Consider the following 20,238-nt stretch of genomic DNA (forward strand, 5'->3'; position numbering starts at 1 on the left):
CGCCAACTGCCCTAATTTTGTTCCATAAAAAAGAAAACTAAGAGAATATGAAGATTAAATAATGAAAAGAGGTTATGAGAATGTCAAGTAAAGGAGAGAAGAAAGCAAAAAAATAAAAGGGAAGTAGTAGTGGTGGTGGGGGGGGGTGAATTTCACTGCGGCTGTCAGACAGACATGCAAAGTCTGCGTTGATCAAAGGCTTGAAGCGACAGAGAACACAAGCTCTGCACTGTTCGTGCAAACTACAAAACACATCCAAAACAAGGGAGGGGGGAAAGGACTTCTCTGCCTCAAGTGGTGCTAGCAGGGAACACCAGAGAGGAAAAAAAGAAGAGAAAAGTTTGAGGATGGAGGCAGAGGTGATTTGCAGCCATGGGGTGACAAGAACAGACGGAACTTCAAAGCACGAGAGGCAGCGAGAGACTGAAGCCCTTTTCAGACATTTTCTTAAATCTGCAAAGTCGTCGAGTATCGTCAGCTCGTTTTTTGCTGAGAGTTACAATTTCTTATGGTTTTATTGAACAGTACTGGCAGATGGAAACATTTACCTGTAAGTGCCAACACCTGACCAGCTTGCAATGCTGCAGACATTTATGGGAGAAAGCGTCAGGTCTAACTTTATATCAGCAATCCAATTTGTTTAATTTGTCAAAACATTTTTAGCAGAAAACACAATATTTTCCACTATTATGTGCACCACCTACAATTTATTTATAATTTTTAATACAGAATTTGCTCTTATCCAACATGTGGTCTGCACAGCTGCAAGCAAATTATAATGAAAAATATTCGCCCAAAGGAGAAGCTAATAAAAGCCCACCTTTTTATTTATTTTTTAAATTATTCAAATCTATTAAAAAAATTGTTAAAAATAAACTGTTTCAAAGAAACCTTAAATTCCAGGACAACTTTGCATTGTTAAAGTCCCACTCCGATCATCTTTTGATCTATTAGTAAAAGCATTCACAGTGTTCTTTAAATTATGATTATGATGTTTTTAGCCAAAATTTAAAAAAATATAATTGTCTTCTAGGACGCAGTTTCAGCAGAACGGCAGTAGAAATTCACCTTGGGACTGTTGGGATGGAGTAAGCCTGCCCTTACTTCCCATCATCCCTTTGTTTACATGCTCCCCGCTAGCTTAAAGCACCTCAGAACATTAACCTAACCTTACATGGGGAGGAGTCATCCAGCCGTACAGTTTGGAGCCAAATGTCAGCTCAGACAGGGAAAACGAAGACAATAATGGATCTATAATATTGATCCATTAGAATAGAGCGGAGCAGCAAGCTGACAGTAGCAACAATGTCACTGCTACAAGATTTTTCAAATGTTTTTGTCTGCTCATGATTCACAACAATTTGAACAAATACATACTCAGAAATGCAAGTTTAAGCTTAATTTATGTCCTCCATCAAGAGAAAACACCAATTGGAGTGGGTCTTTAACCTAAACTGAGAGAAACATGGATGTTCCATGGGTTTTTTGTGTTCATGTATTAGTCTGAAAAGGGCTACAGGGTAGCTAGAAAGAGGATCTTTGTTTTGGCAAAGGCGTGGCTTCTTATTTTTTCTTTTTTTTTTTTTTGTTAAACTGCTTGTTGCTTGAAAGATCATATAGTCTGAGATGATGGACAGACCAAGAGTGAAGCTCCTGGGGCTGCTGACTGAGCAGACTGCAGTCTTCAAGAAAACCTACAGCGAAATTCACAACTTTGACTAAGACCATCGCGGCTGAGACTACAAAAGTTGAAGATGTCTATAGGCACCGGGGCTTGTTTGGGGATCTCATGGGCTCCATGTAGCAGTGGGAAAATATACTCAGATACATCTTCAGTTTTGTTTTGGTTTTTATGAAAAGTCCTCGGGGAGACTCTGGGATCAATGCTGCTTTATAAAGGGGAGTGGGAGTGGGGGGGTGACTTACACGGAGATGCGGGTGAGCTGAGTCCGCCGTCAGTGGGCGTGCTGAAGGTTTTAGAGTCGGGCATGGGAAGGGGCACAGGGCGTGCCACCGGGGGTGGCGGGGGCAGCAGGAAGGAGCCCGGCATTTTGCTCTGGCCACCTCCATTAGGCTGCAGATGGACCATACAAACAGGGTGAGCAGGACACACCCTGCATACAGTCTATTTGGAGACGCACACTCAACATAAAACCTTTGAATCTACTAAAATGAGAAAAAATACAAGCATACACACTTCCACACTGAGACTTGTTTAAAAAAAATGAAAGAAATGGAACACTACTTAAATGTTGGGAGGAAAAAAAATTGAAAAGCTTTCACACACAAGGGGAAAAGAAAATGGTGTTGACCATGTTGGAAAATTAGGGACTGTTAAGAGAAGTGCCATGTTAGATTCTAAAAGTCGAAAGGAAAGAAAAGTAAATTGTGATCTTATGCTGGATTTTCTGTGTATTGCTCTGTGTGAAGCTGTAAAAAAAAATAAAAGTCTGTGTTGTTCTGTGTTTCAAGCAAACAAAGGATGACAGGGCATGAAACAGACCACTAGAGAAGTAGTTTTAAAACTGCTCCAAAGGCCAAAAGTTTTCAGTAGAGGTTTACAGCACTGAAGTCAGTGTCAAGCGCTCCAGAAGGTGTCCTAAAGGCCAGTTGATGTTCAGCTTCATTCTGTTTTCATATCTGCCTTTTTAGCAAAGTGTAGAAATGTTGTTGGGGTTGCCTTGTTCTCTCTGGCACCACAGAAGCATCTCTGTCCTCTCAGATTTGGCATTTACCTTCCTTACTTCCCAAAACACAATTTTTATGAACATTTTTTCCCTGATTCTAAAAGGCTTTTGGCAAAAGGCGGATGGTTTTTAGACGCTTTGACCTTCTACCACAACTTGCTATGACAGATCATCGCATACTGAACAGACAGGAAGTGCATTCCATCTAAAAAGTAGCACTAAACCTATCAAACAACAGCTGAGCAACTCCTCCTGGAGATCATCTTTAGTCCTAATAACTGAGTTTGATTATTTAACAGACATATCACTCTGCAAACAGGAAAAAAATCCAGATGTGCACAAATCCTCAGAACTGGTTTGCTTCAGTAAAACAGATCCAATGCCGTTTGCCACTTTGTCAAAGTCAGCCTTTTCATTCAAACATCTAACAAGCAAGAACCCTGGCAGCTAACTTCTGAATATGGTAAGCATATTGCCCTGCAACAGTGATTAGTCAAAGATGGGGTAGCTTCTTCCCTTTTTATCTGCTGCCTTCTTAGTCTGGATGTAAAACTTTACTCCAAAAGAATTACTAACATGCAGTTATTGAGCTAACATCTGTATCAAGATACAACATGAAATAGCAAATGATTTAGCTTCCTGCCATCTTCAAAGTTCCTTGCGCTCCACATGCAAATCTTCAAAAAGTTTTACTTGCAATCAAATATATTCATAAATCACAGACTGCTGTAGCAAAGCCTCCTGTAACCCCCCTCCACATCCTGTTGAGCATCAAAGATCCCCTTACCTGGGCACTGGGCTGTCCAGTGCCATCGGTGCACACAAACTGCACAAACTCCTTAAGCGGGTCCTGGTGGTGGTAGCGTATGGTGGGATGGGTGAAGTACGGGCTGGACTGCTGGATGATAGATGAAGAGGGGAAGTGCAGGGCAGAGGCCGAGGCTCGGGGACTCCCTGGCAAGAAAAGACCAAAAGGAAAGGGAAAAGGAAAAGGGGTGGAGGACGTGAGGAGTGGACACCAAGAGTGGGAGAAAAAAAACAAAAACAGTGAGATACCGTCTTATACTGACACTTCTTTTCAGCACAGATGATAAGATGTATGACTAACTACCATGATATTCCAAACATGCACATTTAAAACAGCATTAGGATACTTAAAAAACACAAGGACAGATGGCAGGATACAACCCGGTTGTCATTACGGCTAATTATTGCCAATGACTTTCTCGTGTGGACTGACTAAAGCTGTTTCTGTTTATAAATGACTTCAATTATCTCTAGCTATTGGACAAAATATGTTCTTGTTCATTTAAAAAAAAAACACTCTTCTAGACTTCTATGTACTTTGAGTAAGCTGCAATAACACACACTTTCACAGCCACATGCATGCTGGAGTGTTACAGTATTTTCTGCCTTCTGTTGCATCTTCATTTTTCTCACTCACCCACATATACACAAACCAGTGGGGTATGACAGGCTTAGCCCACACTGGCTTTTCCCACTTTTAGTTTATTGTTTGTCAGTGGTGTGTAATTAATCAGAAGCATAACTTTTGCTGTGTGGTTCTGCCCAGCAGTTGGATGCTTTAGAGGGAATCTTCCCCCATGCTCCCCGGTGACCACAAAACACCTCCCAGAGACATCAATCAGCCAGCCACACACAAACACACTGAGCTACTGTCTTCACTGCTGTGATCCTTTTATTGCTTTGCAAATGTGTCTCTCCAAGCTGAAGTGGAAAGCTGCTAGGTGAGGGAGCATGGGAAAAAGCACTTGAGATTATTGGAGTCAAATACCATCTTTTGTGTCAATTGCACCCACAGAACTGAAACATTCCTGTTTGACTTTTAGGGGTTTTATGTGCACATTAATGTTTTTTTCTTCTTGTGGATGTAACTTAATTTACATACAGTTGTATGTTTTCTGCGTGCCAGCTTTCATGTGTCTCTTTATTGCGAATCTGGCAGCTCTCCATTGCCGTTTCAGAGCCAAACGCATCCGATCCTGTCTGAACCCCTGAGCAGCCGCATTCACTAGACCTGTGGAACAACAGTTAACAGCTCCAACCATACAGGCTGCATGGTGGCTGTTTAAATTCTCCTTCCCTTTCATTCTCCGCTCCCATCCCTCTCTTCAGCCGTCTCTCTTTCCCATCATCCCCCTCAGCCTCTTTATAGAACAAATCCTTGGAGGGACAATCTATTTGGACAGCAGCCATTTTCAAGTCCTCCACAAGAGTTTCAATTTACACATATGCAGACAAATAAGCCAATCTTTGAAAACAGTCTAATTCCTTTAGAAACTTTCAGAACAACATTTAGGTTTGTGAGTGTCAAGTTAGAAATAAGTTTAAAAATAAACAGTATTGTACAAAAAAGGGAAGAACATGATTTCCAAACATAATTTTTGGGAGTTCTGCAAAAAAAATGAATACATCTCAAAATGTTGGGCAACGAGTCCAAATGACCTCTGCATGGCAGGTCTGGTTTGGCACTGCACCAATCCTTCCCTTAGAGAGACAAATGGAATGAAGAGAGACGGCAAAAGGAGGACATATTTATTTCTTTCAAAAGTGAGGCCAAACTACAGGGAACGGCTGGCAAACTACAGATCTTTGAGACTTTGGGGATTCTTTAAATAGAAACAGACAACCCGTGTTGGATATTCCTGCAGACCAAAAAGCTCCGAAGAGGATATCTTGTCTTTAGTATAATGGGTAGACCAAGAACAAGTGAATATTTGAGAACTATATCCACATCTGTGGCACTCTGTAGGGATTAACTTATTTTTTGGAGTGTAAATCACCTTTTTCGCATAGTGTGGTCATGGTTACGACTTATACACAAGAGTGACTAGTAGGCTTTGTTATTTTATTTTTTTTAAAACATAAATTGGTTCATAAATTTGTTATTTTCTCACTAACAATTGGTTGCCCTTCAGCAGATGTTTCCCATTAAGAACCACTAGAGGGCACAGTAGGGGTGTGTTTCAGCATTTGCTACTGACAATAATGCAGAAGAAGTTGCGCCGTCCAAGACAAACTCAGAGGAGAACCTGATTTTTCTCCTTCTGAACTTTGTTATTTTTCCTTATTTGCATTGAGACATTATTGCTCTTGTTTAAATTTTTTTCTTTCTTGGATAATTGTGGGACAGCGAGTCATCAAACTGGGTTACAGAGAGACAGAAGTACCGCTAAAAGCGCATTCAGACCTTGAGGGTAAAAACTGCTGTGATTTAAAAAAAAAGACTGAATGATCTCATGATCCCAGATATGGCTTTTTTGACGTCCAATACTTTTATAGAACTCTTAAAGATAAATAAACCTGATCTCCACATTATCTGTGTTTTTTGTGCATTGAAAATGAGATCTACAGTCGATGGTTCCATGTAGCGATGAGGCTAAAAACTTGTCGGTAGCTACTCCCACACGCAGCAGGAACATCTGGTTTATGTCGAAAAAGAAGCGGCGGATACAAATTTTATACGTGAATGGCATTCATTGTGAATGCAGCTTGACAGATTTGTTCAGAGGGGTTACAGTTTTCTCCCAAAACTGCAACCTATACTCCAGAACGACATATATATATATATATATATATATATATATATGTGTGTGTGTGTGTGTGTGTGTGTGTTCGTCTTTGTTATGTATTATTTAGCTGCTCAAACCTATACTCCTTTTATACATATGTATATAAACACACAGATATATATATATATATGTGTATAAAAGTCACTATGGCGTATAAGTCAGATCTCACAACCTTTTTTCCAGAGCAACTTATAGATATATATATATATATATATATATATTTATACATTGTCTTTGAAATGTATTTTGTAGGCAGTTGAGACTTATACTCCAGAGCGATTTATAGTCCAAAAAATACGGTGAACAGCACTCACTATTTAAAAGTGAGAGTTGGCATATGAAAACGCCACAACAAATGCTTAAAGCAGTAGATGTGTTATATCAGTCACAAAGCATGAATGCAGCATTGGTACCATGCAATGGAATCATTAAAAACACAGGCACAAAGATGGTGTAAAAATGGATTGATGGAGAAAGACTGAAAGAGAGAGAGAGAGGTTTTAATGCCAAGCCATGATGGTAACAGTCACGCCAAACAAGTGAAACTTTGCGGGCAGAAGTCGCAAATGTTAAACTGGAACGTTTTCATTTTCTGATTAGGATTTCCACGTTCAGACTCATGGCTGAAGAGTTGCTTTTTGGTTTCTGTTGCGAGGAGTTTGGTGGCACAAACATGGAAAGCTGGGGTCAGGTTCCCGGTTCCCTTTCTCTCTCTTTTTCAGGATAAAACAGGGGGGGGGGTGGCTGGAGTTGTTGGGTTCATGGCAGGGCTCTCACCTGGTCTCACTCCTGCTAGCACAGGCAGCGGGTGGTGTGTGAACGCCATGCGGGGGGACCTCGTCTGGGAAGTCAGGGCGTTGAAATCAAACTTTCCCGGCTTCTTAAGTGAACCAGGCGAGGACAGTCCTGGCGGAAAAAAATAAGTAAATAAAATAAAAATTGGGTCACAAAAAAAAAATAAAATAAAATAAAAAAATGTGGGGGTGAAAGGGGAAAGAGAGGTGGTTTTAATCAATAAACGGATGCCCCTTCAGTGAACTCCATTTAAAGACTTTTTGATTGTTGAGGTTTTTAAAAATAATTATATATATATATATATATATATATATATATACTTTCAAACTGTTAATTTAAAAAATGATGCACAGTTCCCTGTGCTTTTTATAAGCAGCTACAACTACTACTGTAACGTATGGTGGCCCTGAAGGGCAAAATGCACCAACAAATCAATCAAAGCAAAAACCTATTAAAGATCACAACTACAATTAAAAAAGCAAAAAAAATAATTTTAAAAAAGCAACATTACATTCTAGAGAGAAATACTAAATTCCAGAAACCAAAACACAATTCTAAAAAATGAAATTTAAAATAAAATGTTTCGGAAAACAAAAGTTGCTTTTAGAAATCAACATGAAATGAAAAAAATGAAACATAATATGACACTGAAAAAGGTAGGTATTATGGGACACAGGTGACTGGATGATGACGTTTGAATTTTTTCAAATGGGTCTTCAATGTCAGCAGGCTTAAAAAAGTCATCATCCAATCAGCTGTGCCCCATAGTGCCTACCTTTTCTGGTTTCTTTTGATTTTGCTTACTTTTCAGATTAACTTTGATTTTTGAAAGTTACTTTTGTTTCCTTATTTTATTTTTTTTACAGAAACCAGTAAAAGTAGATTCTTATCGGGCATGACTGATTGGATGATGATGTTTGTCAATCATTTCAGCGTAAAGTTATTTGCGGTGATGTGATGCGCCGTACTAATCTTAACATTTTTATTAGTATGTGGACATTGAAGACGCATTTGAAAAGACTCAAACGTCCAAACTCAAATGGTATCATCTAATTAGCGTTATCCCATAATACCTAACTTTTTTTTTTTTTTACATTTAATTTTTATTTCAGGAAATTACTTTTATTTTTTGAAACATTTAATTTCTATTTTGCATCATTTATTTGGAATTGTGTTTTTATTTCTGGTATTTTGCTTTGACTTCCAAAATGTAATGTTTGTTTTTTCATTTTTTTTACTGTAATCTTTAATATATTTTTGCATTTAGTGATTTGCACTTCAGGGCCACCGTAATAATAATTCTTAAGCCAGTGAAAAAGACTGATTGGAAAGATTTTTAAAAAATCTTAATTTTATTGGCTAATCAATGCTTGTTTTATGGAGAGGAAAGAGACTGTAGGACACCCAACACCCTGCAGTACGGCCAAGTTATTTATGCAGAAGAATACATCTAAAAACATGTATTTAAAGATGGGAAAAAAAGGAGTATAACACCTAAAGCCAAACTGAACATAGTCTTTGTTTTGGTGCCAAAGAACATCTGTGGCCATAGTAATTTATACTGCACCACAGTGTTTTTCTTAGTCCCACGTTTTTCTGTTTCTCTCTCTCTTTCAGGCGCCAAACTCAGGGTTTTTCTGTGTATGAACGTGGCCGTCAATAAGCCGCGCTCAACCAGTTGTGGTCTGGCCACGGTGAAGCTTGCATGCTGGCTGCATAAGAAGACAGCTTCATTCAGAAATAGCACACACTGTACAGTATGGACACGGCAGCTGCTGAGTGCGAAATACAAGCAGACGGATGGAGAGAGGAGACAGAGAGGGAGAGGCGAGATGAATGTGGGAGACATGAAAATATGTGAAGGAGCAAGAGAGCAAAGCAGAACCTGTGAAACTACAGCAGTGTCTTTTTTTGTTGCTGTTGTTGCATTGCTCTGACAACACGTATGAAATCGGAATGTCATAAGACATTAAATATGGTCATTATCTCTGGCGTGCACACACACTCGCACACGTCTGAACGCACGGTTAAGACCTCCACTTTTAACTGATGCAACAATAGACACATTTCCTCCCCTTCAAGTTTCTCTAATCTTCCTCACAAGTACGCGGCGTGAAGCTATTCTCTTCCTCAACTTTTTTTTGACTGTTGTTTTGTGGTTTATTTCTGTGGCCGCTCCGCATCAAACAAGGCATTAAATAAGATTCTGCCTCACTTCTCCAGCTGGAGATGTGTGAAAGTCTATGGGAGTGTGGGGGCGTGTAAAACCTTCCCCCCCTGTGTGAAAGAGTTAAGTCTCAAGCAGGTGGGAGTGAATTCGTGTGAACCATTTATGTCTTTACCAGATATACCCCCCCATACACACACACACACACGCACACACCCTCCCTCCCCCAAATGTAGCAGGAGTCTGGGGGCGTATTGTACTGTCAGAGAGATTCCAAGCATGAAAACAACCCCAATCCTACTTCTGACACCAGCCGTTAGCAGTGATTGCTTTGACACTGTCACACTAGAGGGAGGAAGGTGGGTACAAGTGTAGCAGCATGGGGAGACGGCGATGAAAATACTGGTAGGAAGAGCTGGGAAAAGACTGAGGAAGCGAAATGAAGACAAATTGGGTAAAAAAAACACAACTTTGAAAAAGCAGTAGATTGTCACTTTGGGACAAAAAAACTATTCTCAAGTAGGGGAGTGATTATTAATATATTTATCCAAACAGATCAATCTATCTGAGGCAAGCTGGTAATCAAATACATCATCAGAAATTGGTTCCAGCTTGATATTGGAAAATACCATTTGGATTAAGGTAGGTGGTTTTGTTTCACTAACCATGAGCCATTACATCAAAAAGGTGGAAGACAAGATGGCAGCTGAAAATCATTAGTCCGAAACGGAAATTCCACAAGTTTTCAAAGTTTTATTACCCACTTTCATTAAAACTTTTGGATGTGAATAGACATTTTAGTGTAAAAGATAATCTTAAAATGTGAGAAAAGACCAATAAACACTTAAGTATTTTCAAAAAGGATATAAACAAAAGTGTTCACATTTGTTAAACTGTTGAGACTTTTACAGGAAAACTTTAGCTCCAGAACAGTGTTTAATTTTTTTGATCAAAACAAAAGTTATGGACTTCTACGGATGTTCAGCCGCCATCTTGTCTGTCACCAGCTCCCACTCATTACAGCGGTCAACAGGCAGCAAAAAATGATCAAGCCATTATGTTCTAACAATGTTCTGTTTAGATTATTTGGATGTGTAAAAACAAAAGTGGGCTGAACTCTATGAAACTAAAATGTGAATGAATTTGACATAAATTCTCGTTTACTTGTTTGCTTGTACACATATTTAATTTATACTTGATTGCCTTGCAAGAAATGCAAGGAATCTAGAAAACTTGACCTGCACCAATACCCTGGTCTTCATCTGAGTCACACTGGTTTAGACGAAAGATGTCGTGAATTGATTTTAGGTCAGTGAATCGGATAAAATTATAATTATCGTTGTCAAAACGAATTGTTGCACCCCTACTTTTGATGTAGAGAGATCAAACAAGGTTTGATGTTCTCAAAAGTAGAAACTTGTGGTGTTGTCTCCATCATCAAGCAGAAATGAGGTACAATCTTCGTCACTTCACAAACTGTGCAGTGGTCTGATCTGTATTGTGTTTGTGTGCGTGCCTGCCAAAAACTCCACTGTTTCCTATTCTGGCAGGCTTTAGTTTTTCACTGGCAACTAATCAAGCGTTCCCATGATGACCCTTCTGTCTCTTTGCACTAACAGGCCTGCCACCAGATGCGCCTCTGAAGAACACACAGACGCACACACACAAACACAAACAACATACAATATAGAACAAGTTCACATAAACAGTTGGAGTAGATAAAGGGGAGTGGTTTAAAAAAAAAAAGGGGGGAAAGCTGGGGAATTGTCCCTGTGCTGATTTAAACCACACATGTGCAACAGTGAAAGGAAGACGTGTTTCCCAATTGCATGAAACGTTTAACTCAAGGCAATGAGCAAGGCCCCTTACCCCCACAGCTCTCTGGTGAAAATTTCACAATCATTTGGAACTAATATGAAATCATGGCTGTTTTGATTGCTTACCCTTACCTCACCCCCACCCTGTTTCGCCTCTGTGGAGCAGCTGTCTCCAGCATCCTCACGGATCCCAAGGCTACACACACATGGAAACACCATCTGGGACCAGTGTGTGTGCGTCTCACTGGGTTGTGAGCTATGTGAGCAAAAATTCATCATGTCTACATCTGAACCCAGCGGCGTTTGTGTGACTCGCCTGTACGAGTGCAACTTAATACATCTGTGTGTGTGTTAGCACCCTAATGATAATAGAGGCAATCAAGGGTACCTGTTTGTGCGTGTTTACATTTACTTCACCACAACCTGAACACAAATAGAGTTTGTAGGCTGCAAGTTGCTTGAAACAAAATAGATGAATAAATACCACTTTAGTACCATGTTTTTAGGGGTGCAACAGATCATGTCTGAACCGTGATCTACACGGAAACAGTTTGGAACATACGTGTCCCCCAAATAGGCATCTTGAGTTTATTTTATATATAGGATTATCTTCAGTTTAAAGTTATTATTAGTTTTTGCTATGTTTTAGTATTTTATGTTTTATTACAAATCAACATTTTCAAAAAAAAAAAAAATGGTAGGTTATGTTATTTCTGAAAAAGCTATCCAAACTGTGCCTCTAAAACTGATCTTTGTGATCCATTGCACCCCTTCTGTTGTTATAGCAACAATTAATTTTACCACAAAGGCGTCAAATTAAAAAGCTTTTGCCTTTCCATATTTTTTCTTATGACTTCATTGGGTAAAAGGTTCAGATTTGCATGCTATTTGACATTCCAAGCTGTCAAATTCATTTGAAAGTGTGCAGAAAGATGTGCCACACTGATGGAGAAGAAGAAAGAAAAAAAGATGGAAGGTGAGGCTGTGGTGCAGTAAGGCATGCTGAAGCCTCCGTTCTGGCTCTGATGAGCAGCCTCTTAATTACATTTACAGCTACAGTGGGTTGAGCAGAAGTGGAGGAGCGGCCTCTGAGGCCCAAGTGAGGACAGACTGGCAAAATGTAACCAAGAGTCTTGGCTCCTCTATTTAACACTGTAATTAACCCTTTTCTCTCATCAGCTGTCACCATTGCAGGTCAACCAGCACTTTCTCCTCTTACACTCCTCACTCTTTCAACTTACTTGCCAGATTTTTTTTTTCTTTTTTCCACCTTCCTTAATTTTTTCCTCGTACTCTGTGACCTTTCTGCTGCACACATCGTCAATTAGAGGTGAAAAAGGAGAGCTCAAGAGGATGGGTTTTGCGTCCAAAAGAGGGAGGAGTAAGCAACGAAAAAATGGATGCAGGGCGTGCACCTGAATACCTGAAGAGGGATGATGTCTTGCAGAGAAAACGGCTATTTACATATAGTGCGAGTCGGGGTCCAAGAGTGTGTACTTGAGAGTAACAATGGCTAAAAGCAAGTGATCCTACCTGTTGGCCTTGTCAGTGTAAACAGATAAAGTATCACTGGGAAGCCTGACATCTGATATGTAACCAGGAGAGTGTGAGGGGAGCTATTTGTAGCCTCAAGTTTCACAGAAAAAAGAAAAAAAAGTTTGAACTCATTTCTTCTCACTTGTAACTTTCTGTTACTGTCTTGCTGTCCTTGTCCTTTCCTGCACTTCCCACAAGTCAGTTTGAAACATACACAAAAATATGCTTTTTCAGAAGTGATTTACAGTCTCTGCATAGATGCACACACACAAACACACATACACAAAAGGAACGACTGTGCTTCAAAAAAGGCTGATAGATAGTAAACAAGTATGAGTGTAATCAATGTTGTTCTAACCATGGTAAGGAAACTGCACGCCATCGTTTTCATGTTTTATCTTCCTCTCCTGCACACTCGCCAAATGGTGCTGCACTGAAAGTGAAGAAGGGTATTGTTAACAATGAGACAGGGGAAGAGAGAAAAAAAAAGAATGAGGAAAGACAGGCAGGAGGGAGAGTTAGGAGGGAGAATCTATGTGTGATCAAGGCAGAGAAGGACTGATCATGTTCACAACATCAAATTAACCCAATGCATAGGAATAGCTTCGAGGTAAGGGTGGAGAAATGTGAGCCGTTGAAGGAAAAATGTGTTCTTGCAGTGAGGGGCTGTGGACCAGATCAGTGGGGGAGGTAAGAGATGAGTCTAGGGATCAATCATCGAAAAAGTGGTTCATGGGAAGCAATAAAAACCACCAACATCCATCTTGATCTGAGATTTTAGGGGTGTAACGTCTACTGGGCAGATGGCGTCCAGTACAGCTATTATAGATGGTTTCTCATGGTGTTTTTGGTTGAATTGTGGCCATAGTGGGACACAGACTGTGAGCAAAAGCTTCTCAGAGCCTACTAAAAAAAAGTGACTGAAAATGATAAGAATGAACCATCAACATTCTGCCATGTTTAAGTATTGTCAAAAAATCTGGCAAAAAGCTACAAAAATCTTGGTGTCCAAGCATTTCCTATTTTAAAGACCCACGCTGATTGCCTTTGAGCTATTTTTATAAAGTTCCCTCAGGACTTTTGATTTTGATTATACAGTTTTTTCCCCAAAGTCATAAAACGATATTTACAGTAGTTCATTAGAAATTTGTCTTTGAATTGTGGGATGGATCGTTGGTATGGAGCAATCCCGCCCCCTTCCCCTAACCAACTTGGAGCAGGGAGCCTGTGGCCTATCATATTTTCTACATCACAAACAAGCCCATTTTTAAAACAAATGTTTTTATTTGCTCCTAATTCACAAAGTTTTGAATAAAAAAATAGCCAGAAATCCAGTTTTGAGCTTAGCTGTCTTCAGGAAAATGGCACAAGAACATGTTAAAAAGGCCAAAACAGGATTTCTATCAGCGTGGGTCTTATTCCTATGTTCCTGCATGTCTTGGTCTCATAAATTCTTGAAACATATATATATATATATACTTTTAAATGTGCAGGTTTGTGTCACAAAGGTGTAATTGTGGGTTTGGAAGTTCATTTTCAGAGTGTTTAGGGTTGTGTACATCATCAGACGGAAGACATTGGTTTGTGAGGAGTATGGATGAGTCAAAGCTGGATGCAGGCATCAGCTTGGACTTGGATGGTTGGGTGAGAGTCAGACAAGAGGGTGGAAAAGTTTCAGGGTGTTTGCGAAGCTGGAGAGGGGTGGGGGTCTACCTGCATCCATGTCGTTAGGCCACGCACTGGACTGAGAAGAGCTGGCGGCAGGTGAGCGTCCGGGATAGAAAACATCGTCCGTGGGGCTCTCCAGCTCACTGTCATCCAAGGACTTCCTCTTGGTAGAGCTGAGAGGGAAAATTCAAAGAGGATCAAAGGTGAAAAATATTTATACATCATCTTTAGGAACAGGAAACAATAAACTTAGGGGTACAACACTCAGAACTAAAAAAAGGTTGTATGAAAAGGCTTTGTCTTTATGAGAAAAAAACATCAATCTTGCACAGTCCTCAATCAGAACAGACAGAACAAGAAATGTCAGTGAATATAAAAAGGAGGAAACAGAAATGTTAGAAAGCAGACAGCTACAAATTAAAAGTCTAAAGATTGGTCTTTCATTCATTGATATCTTTTAGATTTTCATAACTACCTCCGTGGAAGGTTTGCGTACAACTCCACCTCAGACCTAAAGTGACAGCAGAGGACAGAGGTAGAAAGGAGGACACAAGGAGAAGGGAGAAAGAAGCATCACACATTCATGGAGAGGAAAGCAACAACCAGAAACAGAACACACTCACACATCGAATACAATTCCCCTTCAGGGAAAAGACTTTAGAAAAAACTATTTACAGTATGGGTCTGCCCAAACATGTTAAAAAGTTAACATTAGAAAATCAAAGCAATAGTTTTCCTTCAAAATAAAAGCATTAAAGAAAACAGGCAATTTAATAAAGGACGCAGTGGATAAGCTCCCTATTTGCCTCATTATGTTGACAAATACAAGTTTACACAACAAATATTACACTTTAAAAATATCTGAAATTTAACTATGATTGATCCCTGAGTTGGACAAGATCTGTTGTTTAAAAATCTGTTTGTTTGACATATGAGAAATGCTGAAGCAATTTTTCTAAAATCTAGATAAAACTTATTGAATACACTTAAAATATTCTATGTCATGGAGAAATGTTCTTAGAGTTTATGGATTGGCAAGCATCGTAATTTGCAATGTACTGGAGGAACTCAAAATATCATGGTTTTACGGTATCCTTTTTTTTTTTTTCGAACAAGAACAACAAAAAACAAACAAACAAATAAAAATAAGCAATGCAAATTATCCCATAAACAATCAAAGAGGTAACAAAAATGTTCAGAGTTAAAAAATACAAAATTACATATTGTAATGCACATGTATTTTTGAGAAAATAAGATGCACATTTTTTAATAGTGCTGAGACAGAAATAGAGCAGAAAGACAACTAGAAATAAGGATATATCCCCTAAATCTAAAAGAGTGTTTACTTAAAAAAAAAAAAGGGAATACCTTGAATACTTCCTCTTTTATCAACTGTGACTTTTCATGTATTAGACAAGCATTTAAAAAGAACAAAAACAGCTGAAAAGAGCATTAGGGTAAAATATATATATATATATATATATATATATATATTCAGGTTACAGCCTGACAACATTAAACTTCACATTTTCCTCTCACTTTTTTTTCTTAGTTTTCACAGATGACAAGTTGCCAGATTCACTGTTTGTGAGGAGCCCATATACAATAAAAGATGCACAAGTAAGACTAAACAGAAACTCAAATTTGAAATGCGTAAGAGATTAAGATTGTGCAAGACAGTGCTGCTATTCGATATATTACAAAAAATGAAATAACATAAAAATCCCAAATGAAGTGGTAGAAAATCGCTTTTTCGTTATCAAAATTTGCTTCTAGTTAAATAAAACCATGTGCTAGTTTCACACAGCCGTGCCGGTGCAGTTTGCAACCGCAGTCCGTGGAGAACCTGTTCCAGGAAAACGTACCTGGTGGAAGGAGGGGAGGTGAGGGAGCGCCGCCCTAGAGCCACCTGGTTAATGTTGTAGTAGCTGGGACTGCTGTCCAGGTCAGCCAGCGAAAAGTTAGGGCCTGATGCCGTGGCTACAGGAGCTGGAGAAGGGAGGAAATGTATAAATATCAGTGGATGATATTGAATATACGTTACCAAGATGTTACATTTTTCAGAAGATAAAAATATAAGTTATTTTGACACAAAACTGATGTACTGAATGGATCAAAAGTACAAAAAGTTAAAACAATTGGATATGATTTTGAACTTACTTTGTGAGACTCTGACAAGCTCTGCCACATTCCACACCCCCGAAGTGACAAAACAATCCTGAAAACTCAGGTGTCCTGTACAGGAAGAGCGGTAGAAAGTTAAAATAATAGAAACTCCAGAACATTATGAACAAAGTTGAGTTTTTATGTCAATAGGGAGCGATCTACGTGTTTATATACTCACCATTGGGGGGCGGTTTGATGTCTGTGTCTCCTTGTTGGCTGGAGCTGTCTGATTGTCCAGATTCTAAATCAGAAAAGGAAATCAAGGCAGATGGTTAGGATCTGGTTCACTCGCTTGAAACATGAACAGCAAACTTGATCAACAATAATCATATCCTCATGATGCCAAAAAACAGAGACACTTAAGGTGTGAGAGAGAATAAGGATTTGCGATATGTGAATTCACACATTTGTGGATGACAGCCTTGTATCTAAGAATAATCACTCCCATATCCCCTCTGTCCCTGTGCGATCACAGTGCAATGTTTTCCACTGTGCTGCTACACCATTTAGTATCTAACCAGGCAATCATATCCCTTACACTAATCCCATTTAATACTTTCTTGCTGTTGGGGATTTAGCCTCCATAAACAGTGCACCTTACACACACAGACTTTCACACACGAGCTTTTTCACTCACCCTCGCCTTCCTCTGATTTTTACCTCATGCATTAATACATGCTGTAATCCGTGGATAAACGCAAACTCAGATATGCAGATCAAATGATTAGGTAGAGCATGCTAGTCTACATGATTTAAAGGATTAGAGTATAATAAAGTTGAAGAAAGTTCTTTCTGATAAGATGAAAATGAAAGGTGTTTTAATAAACAAGTCTCAGTTACAATTTAAACATGTGGTGGTCATTGAGTGCCTTTGGAAATCCAGAAAAAACTTTTAAAGACTCAAAATAGCATTTTCTGCACTTTTGAGTATTTCTTTATTCAAATCGTTCTAAATCTGAAGAAAAAGGCTGTTGGAAAAAGCTTGTATGATGTGACGTATAGGTGCTACTATCAGCAGGCCAGAGGCTCCAATGCTCCAATTCATTCAGACGGATCCATTTGTAGACAGATTGACCCATTTACATCTTCCTTTTCCTCATCCAAGTTGGCATTTGGCTAAAACTTTATGGCTGAAAAGCTCCAATATTGCTCGACATTGTTGTTCTTGATTGATAAAGGGTAGGGGTGTCAAAGTCAATCGCACAGGGGATCAAAATCTAAAACACACCTTAGGTCGAGGGGCTGAACAGGGTTTCGTTGAAAAGTTAGAGTCTGTTAAAGATTTTGTGTTTAAGCGTCACCGAAGGATTAAATAATTTTAATATTTTACTTTCCATAAAAATATAATTTGTCAAAATTATGAAAGTTAGAAATAAGTGCAAGATAATATCAGGCCATAAATAACAATACTATAAAATGATCCGGCCCTTGACTTTGACATGTGTTTTAGGGGATATACTCAAGCTGGAGAGTGTAAACAAAGGGATGATGGGAAGTGTGGGCAGGCTTACACCATACCAACATTCCCACCCACGATTCAAAGGCAAATTTGTAATGAACTACTCCTGCTTTGCAGAAACTATAGATAATGACACCAGGTTTTTGATTTTGGCTAAAAATTGCATAAGAGACCACAGGAAAGGTTTTTAAAATGGGTCAAAAGATGGTCGGAGTGGAAGTTTAAGCTAATAGTAGGAGTGAAAGTTCAGTTTGGTCTTAATTTGCAGGACTTGTAGGGAGAAACGGATGCCCATTCATGCCTAGCTAGGCTGTAGCTAGCTAGCACTATCAGAAGAAGGTGTTTATATACAAGCTGTAGGTGATAACAGAGCACACAGACTCCTGCCAGCAGCACTTGCCTTGCAGCCACACTAAGCCACAGATTACTGAAAAGAAACAATAACAGACCTGTCTGCCTACGAAGAACCGCTTATCCACAGAGAGAGGGAGAGGCGAGACAGACGAGAGCAAGAATGAAGGAAAGAAAGAGCAGAGAAATGAAAAAAGAGCTTCTCTTGCAGAATCTCTCACTCCTCTGTGTCTCTCACTGGCCGAGTGTAATCCTGGCAGCCATCTTAGAGCTTGGCAGCCATCTTAGCATTGGCGGTAGTGCCACATTCCAGCTAACTGACAGCACTCTCTCCAAAACATACGTGGCTGTGCCCGTGCCACGCACGCACGCACCCAGACACATTTAAAACTCGCACTACTGCAGGGACCGACACTGAGGTACACACTTGGAGTAAACATACGTGACGGCCAATGAAAGCTGTGGAGAAAACAGCACAAGTTTCCCTGGACTTTTTTTTTTTTTGTCGTTGTGTACAGGACTCACTGTACACACATTTCTCTCAACACTCAGGCCTGACAGTACCATCACGGCGCCTGAGAGAAATTCGATCATTTCTTCAATAAACTGGACAATCGAGCTGACAACCAAACGTAAAGAACCGTTGCTTCAATTAAAGACCAGAGCTCTAGTGTTTATGTTCCTTGATTTACTAAAGCGGCCAAGCTTTTCTCCTTCAGACGGTTGAAAAGTTACTGTAGGTTAAAGATTTTGTGTTTAAGCGTCACCGGCGACACGTAAGGTGTTAAAGGGTTAAATCCTGCGAGAGTGTGAAAAGTCTACAGGTAAATTACACTTTTTGACTTGTTGGAAGGAATCATCTTTTAATTAGTTAAGTTTATGTTTCCAAAAGTGTTTGAGGATTTTCCAAGTAGGCGAAACATTACTGTAGAACATTTTGATATAATCTCGACATATTTATTAAATGTTGCCTCGCTATATTGCAGTACTGTCTGTGGTCTTAAGTTTGCCACAAGATTAGAACTAAGGTACCGGTACATGGGAGAGGATAGACAGGTACAATATGACACTATCTACAATACTATATACAGCACAATATTCTACTAATACTTACAAAAAATAAGTAAATACATTTTTTTAGGGATAAAATAAATACCATATAACTATATGTAAAAATACTCGAATTTGATACTCACATTTTAATTGAATTATACTATACATATGCACAAACTTGCTATCTGTCTTGCTATTTTTTCAGCACAACTTTGTATTTTTCTTTTTTTTAGTGCATTGTGTTCTGCGTCCTGATTGGCTTGTGATCATCAATCAACGTCTTCCACGCCATGTCTTCAATGCAGAGAAGCTGCACATATATAAATCTTCATTGTGATCAGATCTTTGTCTAAATTATTTAATACTGAACTCTTTTTTATAAAAAGATTTGAACTTTAAGTTGAAGCAAGAGAGAAAAGTGTGAAAATGTAATGTTTGAGGAAAGTGTATGAAATGTGTAGAGAGGAGTTTTACAGCCTTAAAACCTCTATTTTGAAAATCTGAGCCTTCCTGTCTAAAAGGTTTGCAAAGTTCCTCCCAGGACTCAAAAATAAAACCATTTTTCTGGGTAATGAAGATTTCAACTTTTGACTTTTGCGTCTTCCTTCAGTTGACGCTGCTCACAGCACGTCACTGCATCACTCAGTTGAAATGAGGGCAACTGATGCAGTTCAGTGAATCACGCAGCTGTACTGAGAAATGGAGGGGACAGGGTGAGAGGGAGTTAAGACAGAGGTCTGATTGCTGGTTATCACTGCTCTGCAAGCTGTGGGCTACAACAGCAGCCACAAACCCCCTCACCCCTCTCTTCGTCGAGTTTCCAAACTGCACATCCAGCCCCTTATCTTCCCACCGCAGCCCCCTAAAGCCCTCCCCCTCAGCAACCCCAGTCAGAGTCCTGCGCCCCCCCTCGTTCCATCAGACGCCCCGCTGCGTCCACCTCTAA

General features: G+C 39.4%; 1 protein-coding gene across 1 annotated transcript in view; it reads right to left on the reverse strand.

Annotated features, from left to right (window-relative positions):
• The window catches only part of LOC112157370 (nuclear factor 1 X-type), a 114,971-nt gene that overhangs the window by 10,921 nt on the left and 83,812 nt on the right, over window positions 1-20,238 (reverse strand). The window contains exons 4-12 of the mRNA XM_024290070.2: window positions 16,608-16,670; window positions 16,424-16,498; window positions 16,129-16,252; window positions 14,739-14,774; window positions 14,309-14,436; window positions 12,954-13,028; window positions 7,058-7,186; window positions 3,475-3,641; window positions 1,927-2,074 (exon numbers count right to left, since the gene is read on the reverse strand). Coding sequence (XP_024145838.1) covers window positions 1,927-2,074; window positions 3,475-3,641; window positions 7,058-7,186; window positions 12,954-13,028; window positions 14,309-14,436; window positions 14,739-14,774; window positions 16,129-16,252; window positions 16,424-16,498; window positions 16,608-16,670 — 945 coding nt within the window. The remainder of the gene's footprint in view (window positions 1-1,926; window positions 2,075-3,474; window positions 3,642-7,057; window positions 7,187-12,953; window positions 13,029-14,308; window positions 14,437-14,738; window positions 14,775-16,128; window positions 16,253-16,423; window positions 16,499-16,607; window positions 16,671-20,238) is intronic.

This window comes from Oryzias melastigma, linkage group LG1 (genome assembly GCF_002922805.2).
Source record: "Oryzias melastigma strain HK-1 linkage group LG1, ASM292280v2, whole genome shotgun sequence".
Lineage (NCBI taxonomy): Eukaryota > Metazoa > Chordata > Actinopteri > Beloniformes > Adrianichthyidae > Oryzias > Oryzias melastigma.